This window comes from Culex quinquefasciatus, chromosome 1, assembly GCF_015732765.1.
Source record: "Culex quinquefasciatus strain JHB chromosome 1, VPISU_Cqui_1.0_pri_paternal, whole genome shotgun sequence".
In the NCBI taxonomy this organism is placed as follows: domain Eukaryota; kingdom Metazoa; phylum Arthropoda; class Insecta; order Diptera; family Culicidae; genus Culex; species Culex quinquefasciatus.
Window position 1 is genome coordinate 62,016,934 of NC_051861.1, and position 11,367 is coordinate 62,028,300.

At 32.9% G+C, this 11,367-nt stretch overlaps 1 protein-coding gene across 1 annotated transcript in view; it reads left to right on the plus strand.

Annotated features, from left to right (window-relative positions):
• LOC119769928 (integrator complex subunit 7) overlaps nucleotides 1-11,106 on the plus strand; it is a gene marked incomplete at its 3' end in the record, with an annotated part of 79,162 nt that extends 68,056 nt beyond the window's left edge. Inside the window, exons 5-6 of the mRNA XM_038263794.1 lie at nucleotides 10,888-11,027; nucleotides 11,084-11,106. Of these exons, the coding sequence (XP_038119722.1) occupies nucleotides 10,888-11,027; nucleotides 11,084-11,106 (163 nt within the window). The remainder of the gene's footprint in view (nucleotides 1-10,887; nucleotides 11,028-11,083) is intronic.
• Nucleotides 11,107-11,367: the final 261 nt, after the last annotated feature.

The following is an 11,367-nucleotide window of genomic DNA, read 5'->3' on the forward strand; positions in this document are numbered from 1 at the left end:
TTCTCGAAGGAGGACGAAGTGATCGGGAACTATCCGTTCAGGTGCTTTACTTCCCAACCGGAAAACGTCGACTTCTCTTCCCGAATCGATAACCAATGGCCAACTCCTCCAAGCCTGTCCTGATGATGGCCGGCAACGAGACCACCCTGTTCTCTACAACGCTGTCGCGCTCCAAAATGAAGGCCGCGATGTTGCTGCCCAACGAAACGTCCATCCGTAACCTGCTCAGCATGGGGCCTTCGGACGCACTATGGTACATTGGGTAGCCAAGTTTCAAAAAAGTTACCTTCTCCAAATATTTTTTGGTATTTTTTTCTCGAAAGTAAACATTCTAAGAAAAATCCAAATTTTCAAAGCTCTAAGTTTGTTCATTACGGAGATACGCAAGCTGAATGTCAAAAAATTGAGTAAAAAACTGGCGTTTTTCGTTTAAAAGGCTGTTTGTTAAATTTTAACATAGCTCAGCAATTTTAAATATTTTTTTAGGACAATTATACATCGTTGGAAAGGTAATGAGATAAGCTTTAAAAAAATTAATAGATAAAATGTTGTTTCCAAACCAAAAACTGAAGTTTCAAGTTATATGTCCTGGACTCACAAAAAGAAATACACGGCAGTAAATAATAAATATTAGACTAAAAATGAATTTATAACGCTTAACAAAATTTTGTTGGATGGTGGGAGGAGGGGGTGATAGAAAGAGGAGGGAGGGGTTGTGTCCTTAAAGTGAGGATGTATTAGCTTATCCATAATTTAATAATACAAACTTGCAATACAATATATACGCAATTCTGTTGCACTTGCAAATATATGAAAAGACTATTAATAATTTTTTTTCAATTCGGTTTTATTAGTGAATAATCATGTTACAATTAGTTCATTCGCAGTACATAACAGAGTTTTGGAGTTCCTTTCAACTGTGTGTTAAATCTCAATCCATTTTGGAACGATTATTGCTTATGACTAAGAGATTACCAAAAGTAAGAAAAAATTTAGAAAAAACTTACTGAAATTGCAAAGGAAAGGGGATAGAAATAGAAAAAGCTTAAACTAGATCACAGTTTTTTTTATCTATTGTAGATGTGCTTAATCATTAGCTCCCCGAGGGCCAGAAATTGCTCCGCCTTGTTACGGCAGGTCCGGAACCGCGTCATCATCTCACCCGCTAGAGCAAAAAACTCTGGCAAGGTGAATAGATCTTCCCCAGTTACTTCTTGCTGGGCCGCATCACCGCTACCGGCAGCGACCACGCTGGCGAACGATCGCCCCCATCCAGGAGGGAACGCTGAGTTGTTTACGGGAACCGTACGCTGTCCAGCTGCAGGAACGGTTGCGCTCGTATTGCGCTGAGAAGGGTGGGATGCTGCTGCTTTCTTCTTCCTCTTTTCCTGCTCCTCGAGGTACGCTTTGCGCGCGACGCATCCGCGGTAATTACCGGTATGGTTGCCGTCACAGTTGGCGCACTTAATGCGCGCCTTGGTGTGCTCTGCCTTGTCCCCCAAGTCCGCCTTGCACGGCAGTGCACACTTCTCAGAGAGGTGTGTTTCACCGCACTTCACGCAGCGGGGCGGGAGGTTGCAGTTCCGCGAGCCGTGGCCGAACTTCTGGCAACAGTGGCATTGCGCTACGTCCATTGGGTTTTTGGAGTAAAACCGCCAGTTTACCCAAAAACCGTCCAACGCCTTAGTCCGTCGTAGGTCTTGGATTTTGACGGTGCCGCGGTCGAAGTACAACAGGTACAAAGTGTGCGTACCTGTGACTGTTGTCTTGCGCGAGAGCACTTTTATCTCCCGTGGCGTTATTCCGGCACTAGAGAGGTGTCCCTTCAGGTCAGCGATTGGGCGGTCTTGGTAGCCCTGCAGGACTACCTTAACCGCGGTCTTCTCAACTGGATCGAATGTGTAGAACTTGAAGTTGCTACACTTCAGTTCTTTCACCACCAGGTCGAAATTCTTTTGTTGAAAGTAATTACTTGTACTTTCGATTTTCCAATTTTCAGGCTATATTGAGGCCTTCCAGCAACTCGTCAACATCGTCCGCCAACGTATCCAAAACAAAAATTGGAGGTGGTCGCCGTTCCTTCGGAGAATTATCTTTTTTTGTCGTACTACCTTTTTTGCGTGCACGTCCATCGTCGTCGTCGTCGTCGGTAGTGCTGCTACCGTCGGTGTTGTTGTTGTTGGTTTCCTCGTCACTCAGTCTCGCGAACTTGTTACTGGTGGGAATGTTGGCGGATGTTGATGCGCCACCGGTCGACAGATTGTCGGAAGTACCTGAGCGGAGTCTGCTTCTTATAGGGCTGCGATCCTGGACACGGTAATTAGCGTGTAATAACTCCTGATTGAATCCATCAGCGCACACTCCCCTGCGCGATGGCGGTCGACACGGCGTTGGTTTGTTTACTTTTTTGCACTCGGCCGGTAGACGAACTTCGCGGGTTTTTCGAGGCCGCACTCGAACTGCCACGGCCACGGCCGGCCTTCGGCATGCTGGTGGAGCAAACTCGCGGGTAATCAAAGTCGATTACGGCGGAAAATTCGAAAAAACTTTTAGAGCTCTGAGCACTTAACTGCTGCTTGCTCTGGAGGATACACGCAGAATGACTATTAATAATAAAAAATCCACTATTGAAAAACATGAAAAGTCATAAAAATGGACGTATATCATTTCAATACCATACAATTACCCATATTTGAATGAAAAAACATTTAAAAAGCAAAAAAATAATTTGGCCTCCTGTTTGTATGGAGATGGCCCATAGTGCATCGCGCGCTTGTAGGTAAACAGGCAGGCAGGCAGGCAGGCGAGCAAGCTCGTGAGAGATCTAATCTAATCTAATCTAACCCTAGCGCAGCCAGTCTTTCGAGGGCATCCTGGAAAATGCCTTAGGTTGATTAACGCCTAGCATCCTCTTGTCATTATTAACATTTGCAGTGCCCCATTGCAATAAATTGCATTGAAACATCACAAAACGTTAAAGCGGCCAGGCCAACTGCGTTAAGTTAACCGCAAAGATGATTCGTTGAAGTGCGGTTGTCATGCGACCATCATGCGATGGTCGCATGACAACCGCAGAACAAATTTTTGGCTGTTGTCAAAGGTTGCCTTGAGTTTTCATCTGACTTTTTGGAAAATATTCAAAACAAGCCGAGTTGACAGCCAAATCAACGCAGAATTTCAGTTCAACTTGCTAATTTTTACACTGCGGTAGTTAGGCGGCAATAATCTCCTGTCACTCACAGCGATGGAGAAACGTGATTTTTTCTCGCAATAAGCAATACCAACTACAAGAATTAGCATGCTGTGCCTTCATTTTTCTCATAGCATTAAAATGGATTGTACAGTCCATGTAAAATCATACAGAATTTTAGTTTCACTCTATTAATAGTTTAGTTTTTAAAAATTTTGAATTGAAATTGATTCTTCCTCCCCTGTAGATTCAGAATTGTATTGTGGTTTGAACATTCGTGCTCAAACTCAATCCACTTCAACGAATCATCTTTGCGGTTAACTTAACGCAGTTGGCCTGGCCGCTTTAACGTTTTGTGATGTTTCAATGCAATTTATTGCAATGGGGCACTGCAAATGTTAATAATGACAAGAGGATGCTAGGCGTTAATCAACCTAAGGCATTTTCCAGGATGCCCTCGAAAGACTGGCTGCGCTAGGGTTAGATTAGATTAGATTAGATCTCTCACGAGCTTGCTCGCCTGCCTGCCTGCCTGCCTGTTTACCTACAAGCGCGCGCGATGCACTATGGGCCATCTCCATACAAACAGGAGGCCAAATTATTTTTTTGCTTTTTAAATGTTTTTTCATTCAAATATGGGTAATTGTATGGTATTGAAATGATATACGTCCATTTTTATGACTTTTCATGTTTTTCAATAGTGGATTTTTTATTATTAATAGTCATTCTGCGTGTATCCTCCAGAGCAAGCAGCAGTTAAGTGCTCAGAGCTCTAAAAGTTTTTTCGAATTTTCCGCCGTAATCGACTTTGATTACCCGCGAGTTTGCTCCACCAGCATGCCGAAGGCCGGCCGTGGCCGTGGCAGTTCGAGTGCGGCCTCGAAAACCCGCGAAGTTCGTCTACCGGCCGAGTGCAAAAGTAAACAAACCAACGCCGTGTCGACCGCCATCGCGCAGGGGAGCGTGTGCGCTGATGGATTCAATCAGGAGTTATTACACGCTAATTACCGTGTCCAGGATCGCAGCCCTATAAGAAGCAGACTCCGCTCAGGTACTTCCGACAATCTGTCGACCGGTGGCGCATCAACATCCGCCAACATTCCCACCAGTAACAAGTTCGCGAGACTGAGTGACGAGGAAACCAACAACAACAACACCGACGGTAGCAGCACTACCGACGACGACGACGACGATGGACGTGCACGCAAAAAAGGTAGTACGACAAAAAAGATAATTCTCCGAAGGAACGGCGACCACCTCCAATTTTTGTTTTGGATACGTTGGCGGACGATGTTGACGAGTTGCTGGAAGGCCTCCAATATAGCCTGAAAATTGGAAAATCGAAAGTACAAGTAATTACTTTCAACAAAAAGAATTTCGACCTGGTGGTGAAAGAACTGAAGTGTAGCAACTTCAAGTTCTACACATTCGATCCAGTTGAGAAGACCGCGGTTAAGGTAGTCCTGCAGGGCTACCAAGACCGCCCAATCGCTGACCTGAAGGGACACCTCTCGGGTGCCGGAATAACGCCACGGGAGATAAAAGTGCTCTCGCGCAAGACAACAGTCACAGGTACGCATACTTTGTACCTGTTGTACTTCGACCGCGGCACCGTCAAAATCCAAGACCTGCGACGGACTAAGGCGTTGGACGGTTTTTGGGTAAACTGGCGGTTTTACTCCAAAAACCCAATGGACGTAGCGCAATGCCACCGTTGCCAGAAGTTCGGCCACGGCTCGCGGAACTGCAACCTCCCGCCCCGCTGCGTGAAGTGCGGTGAAACACTCCTCTCTGAGAAGTGTGCACTGCCGTGCAAGGCGGACTTGGGGGACAAGGCAGAGCACACCAAGGCGCGCATTAAGTGCGCCAACTGTGACGGCAACCATACCGGTAATTACCGCGGATGCGTCGCGCGCAAATCGTACCTCGAGGAGCAGGAAAAGAGGAAGAAGAAAGCAGCAGCATCCCACCCTTCTCAGCGCAATACGAGCGCAACCGTTCCTGCAGCTGGACAGCGTACGGTTCCCGTAAACAACTCAGCGTTCCCTCCTGGATGGGGGCGATCGTTCGCCAGCGTGGTCGCTGCCGGTAGCGGTGATGCGGCCCAGCAAGAAGTAACCGGGAAGATCTATTCACCTTGCCAGAGTTTTTTGCTCTAGCGGGTGAGATGATGACGCGGTTCCGGACCTGCCGTAACAAGGCGGAGCAATTTCTGGCCCTCGGGGAGCTAATGATTAAGCACATCTACAATAGATAATAAAAACTGTGATCTAGTTTAAGCTTTTTCTATTTCTATCCCCTTTCCTTTGCAATTTCAGTAAGTTTTTTCTAAATTTTTTCTTACTTTTGGTAATCTCTTAGTCATAAGCAATAATCGTTCCAAAATGGATTGAGATTTAACACACAGTTGAAAGGAACTCCAAAACTCTGTTATGTACTGCGAATGAACTAATTGTAACATGATTATTCACTAATAAAACCGAATTGAAAAAAAATATTAATAGTCTTTTCATATATTTGCAAGTGCAACAGAATTGCGTATATATTGTATTGCAAGTTTGTATTATTAAATTATGGATAAGCTAATACATCCTCACTTTAAGGACACAACCCCTCCCTCCTCTTTCTATCACCCCCCCCCCCTCCCCTCCCACCCTCCAACAAAATTTTGTTAAGCGTTATAAATTCATTTTTAGTCTAATATTTATTATTTACTGCCGTGTGTTTCTTTTTGTGAGTCCATGCCATATAACTTGAAACTTCAGTTTTTGGTTTGGAAACAACATTTTATCTATTAGTTGTTTCAAAGCTTATCTCATTACCTTTCCAACGATGTATAATTGCCCGAATAAAATTATATGATGATTTGTATTGTCAAAACCATGAAGTTACAATAGATATTATAATATTTATGGTAAGTTTATGGTTGATTTTTTTTAACTTCATTGGAATGATGATAAAGTTATCGTAGATTTTATGGTTACAGCAAATTTCATGGTTTTGTTATTGGCAATGTTATAAATTGAAACAATAAAACTACTGTACATTCCATGAACACAGCAAATATTATGGTTTTGTTATTGGAAATCTCATAACGCATTTTTTCCAATTTTTGTTACAGTAAGTTTAATTGTAATGTTATAGTTGCATAGTGTGAACTTTTTTTGAACGATTTTTTTAAATAATGCGAATCATGTAATAAAAGTATTGAAAATATAAAAATATTAAAATATTAAAATATTAAAATATTAAAATATTACAATATTAAAATATTACAATATTAAAATATTAAAATATTAAAATATTAAAATATTAAAATATTAAAATATTAAAATATTAAAATATTAAAAAATTAAAATATTAAAATATTAAAATATTAAAATATTAAAATATTAAAATATTAAAATATTAAAATATTAAAATATTAAAATATTAAAATATTAAAATATTAAAATATTAAAATATTAAAATATTAAAATATTAAAATATTAAAATATTAAAATATTAAAATATTAAAATATTAAAATATTAAAATATTAAAATATTAAAATATTAAAATATTAAAATATTAAAATATTAAAATATTAAAATATTAAAATATTAAAATATTAAAATATTAAAATATTAAAATATTAAAATATTAAAATATTAAAATATTAAAATATTAAAATATTAAAATATTAAAATATTAAAATATTAAAATATTAAAATATTAAAATATTAAAATATTAAAATATTAAAATATTAAAATATTAAAATATTAAAATATTAAAATATTAAAATATTAAAATATTAAAATATTAAAATATTAAAATATTAAAATATTAAAATATTAAAATATTAAAATATTAAAATATTAAAATATTAAAATATTTAAATATTTAAATATTTAAATATTAAAATATTAAAATATTAAAATATTAAAATATTAAAATATTAAAATATTAAAATATTAAAATATTAAAATATTAAAATATTAAAATATTAAAATATTAAAATATTAAAATATTAAAATATTAAAATATTAAAATATTAAAATATTAAAATATTAAAATATTAAAATATTAAAATATTAAAATATTAAAATATTAAAATATTAAAATATTAAAATATTAAAATATTAAAATATTAAAATATTAAAATATTAAAATATTAAAATATTAAAATATTAAAATATTAAAATATTAAAATATTATAATATTAAAATATTATAATATTAAAATATTAAAATATTAAAATATTAAAATATTAAAATATTAAAATATTAAAATATTAAAATATTAAAATATTAAAATATTAAAATATTAAAATATTAAAATATTAAAATATTAAAATATTAAAATATTAAAATATTAAAATATTAAAATATTAAAATATTAAAATATTAAAATATTAAAATATTAAAATATTAAAATATTAAAATATTAAAATATTAAAATATTAAAATATTAAAATATTAAAATATTAAAATATTAAAATATTAAAATATTAAAATATTAAAATATTAAAATATTAAAATATTAAAATATTAAAATATTAAAATATTAAAATATTAAAATATTAAAATATTAAAATATTAAAATATTAAAATATTAAAATATTAAAATATTAAAATATTAAAATATTAAAATATTAAAATATTAAAATATTAAAATATTAAAATATTAAAATATTAAAATATTAAAATATTAAAATATTAAAATATTAAAATATTAAAATATTAAAATATTAAAATGTTAAAATATTAAAATATTATAATATTAAAATATTATAATATTAAAATATTAAAATATTAAAATATTAAAATATTAAAATATTAAAATATTAAAATATTAAAATATTAAAATATTAAAATATTAAAATATTAAAATATTAAAAAATTAAAATATTAAAATATTAAAACTCTTGATATGTTCTTACTGAAAATTCAATAATAATCTGAAATCATTAAATCCAACCAAAAACAAATTCAAAAATATGAAAAAACAAACATTTCAGAAATTTCAAATAACATTTTTTCAATTAAAGACAATTTCAACAAAAATCTGAAATTTGGAAATATGCAGAATTGAATACTAATTTTAATATTAAAGTTTTTATAATTTCAATAGCTCAAAAATGTTAACATACAAAACGAATGTACAAGTCGAAATTCCAAAAGTTTGAAAAATCGGAAATATAGAACATTAAAAAAAATTAATAAAATCTAAAATGAAAAATTAAGATTCTAGAAATTAAAAAAAAATTAGAATTAAAGAATCAAAAATTTAAAAATTAAAAGATTTAAAAACTTACAAATTTAAATATTTAATTAAAAAAAACTTTAAAATTAAAAATTCAACAATTTTAAAACTTAAACTTAAAAAATTTGGAATTTAAGCATTTAAGAATTTAAGAATTTAAGAATTTAAGAATTTAAGAATTTAAGAATTTAAGAATTTAAGAATTTAAGAATTTAAGAATTTAAGAATTTAAGAATTTAAGAATTTAAGAATTTAAGAATTTAAGAATTTAAGAATTTAAGAATTTAAGAATTTAAGAATTTAAAATTTAAGAATTTAAGAATTTAAGAATTTAAGAATTTAAGAATTTAAGAATTTAAGAATTTAAGAATTTAAGAATTTAAGAATTTAAGAATTTAAGAATTTAAGAATTTAAGAATTTAAGAATTTAAGAATTTAAGAATTTAAGAATTTAAGAATTTAAGAATTTAAGAATTTAAGAATTTAAGAATTTAAGAATTTAAGAATTTAAGAATTTAAGAATTTAAGAATTTAAGAATTTAAGAATTTAAGAATTTAAGAATTTAAGAATTTAAGAATTTAAGAATTTAAGAATTTAAGAATTTAAGAATTTAAGAATTTAAGAATTTAAGAATTTAAGAATTTAAGAATTTAAGAATTTAAGAATTTAAGAATTTAAGAATTTCAGAATTTCAGAATTTAAGAATTTAAGAATTTAAGAATTTAAGAATTTAAGAATTTAAGAATTTAAGAATTTAAGAATTTAAGAATTTAAGAATTTAAGAATTTAAGAATTTAAGAATTTAAGAATTTAAGAATTTAAGAATTTAAGAATTTAAGAATTTAAGAATTTAAGAATTTAAGAATTTAAGAATTTAAGAATTTAAGAATTTAAGAATTTAAGAATTTAAGAATTTAAGAATTTAAGAATTTAAGAATTTAAGAATTTAAGAATTTAATAATTTAAGAATTTAAGAATTTAAGAATTTAAGAATTTAAGAATTTAAGAATTTAAGAATTTAAGAATTTAAGAATTTAATAATTTAAGAATTTAAGAATTTAAGAATTTAAGAATTTAAGAATTTAAGAATTTAAGAATTTAAGAATTTAAGAATTTAAGAATTTAAGAATTTAAGAATTTAAGAATTTAAGAATTTAAGAATTTAAGAATTTAAGAATTTAAGAATTTAAGAATTTAAGAATTTAAGAATTTAAGAATTTAAGAATTTAAGAATTTAAGAATTTAAGAATTTAAGAATTTAAGAATTTAATTTCCTAATTTATTGATTTCCTAATTTCCTAACTCCCTAATTTCCTAATTTCCGAATTTCCTAACTTCCTAATTTCCTTATTTCCTAACTTCCGAAATTCCTAACTTCCTAATTTCCTAACATATTTACATATAACCTAATTTTCTTATTTTCTTTATTTTACCTATTTGCTAGTATCATAATTTCCAAATTTCCTAATTCCCAAATTTCCTGATTCCCAAATTTCCTAATTCCCAAATTTCCTAATTCCTTAATTCCGTAATTTTCTTATTTCCTTATTTCCTAATTCCTTATTTCATAATTTAATAGTTTCCCAAATTTCCTTATTCCTAATTTACAAATTTCCTAATTCCTTAATTCCCTGATTTCTTGACCACGTTCCTTCCGATCTGCATACTTAGCTTAAACGAACGCACCATGACTGAACTTGGCAACGCTCACCAAACGAACGCACCATGACCAACGCAGCGAGCTGTCAAAAATTTTCACTTGCGTGCGTGTTCAATCACGTTGGTGGTGGCCGCGGATTTATTTGAGATTTTCAACGTGGGTCAAGTAGTGTGTGATTGTGAAAAAGGATCCTCTGTCGTTTAATCGTGCGGGTGGCCGTACCGGAACAGCTCCTAAATGGCGGAATGAGCAAATCTGGGTGAGTATTTGCTGTTTTGTGAAACTTGAAAGGGCGGAATCCCAGCAGTAGGCATTTTCATGGCCTGCTTTTTGTGTTTCTCTTTTACCGGGATTCAACACAACGGAGGCGCTCGTTTTGGAAAAGAAGGCCCGGCTCCAGCTGCGGACTTTCCCGGCCGCCGTCATGACGTTCCGGGTGTTGGTTCTGCCGAGTGACGGACCAGGGTGAGTTTGAAGTGTGGTTGTTTCTTGGGACATTTTTCTACGCTATTGGAGGAGGACAGAGCTACGGCCCAGTATTTTCAATTCTGAAACGGTTCTCGATTCGGATTCCGGTTCAAACGTAACAACCCAGTCAGTTCAACTTGAGTTCTGAAACGAAATTCAATTCGAATAGTTAACAAATCCTGTTCCAAACGCTACAACCGGTTCCGTGTTCGTGGAATCTCACTTTGCAGCACTTGCAGACATTTTCCTTGGCCTGCTTGAGAATAAACAAACAAAAAAACTTTTTTTGCTGACTATTTTTTATTATTTGTTTTCGTTATTGCAGGGACTATTTCGATCGTGGATTAAGGATGAGCCAAGTAATGCTGCCGGGGAGTTTCTTTCCGGATGAAATCAATGGAAACAGTGCAACAATCTCATCCACGGGTCAACTGATCACCAAGAGGGCAATCCTACTGCAACCAGGTAAGCAGGAGCGGGGGAAGACAGAAAGCGGAGTATTTACTGTTCAAATTCCGCAGGCTGCTTGTTTGGATCGCCAAATTTTCCTGGCCGTTTCCTGGAAGGCGTTGCTACAGATGCGAAAAGGGTAGACCGACAACGTAGACGGAGTTCCTGTGGTGTTGGTGGTGACAAGAGGACGAAATCAACCGGAGCCTTCGCGCGAACCTGGCCGATTCGATGATGGCGGACGGATTTTCATAAAGGTTGTCGCTGAAAAAATTGCAAGAGCCCAGCAGTTCAATTCGAATTTGGAAACGGAATCTAATTAGATTCTAAATAGAAACCGTTTCAAACGCAACAA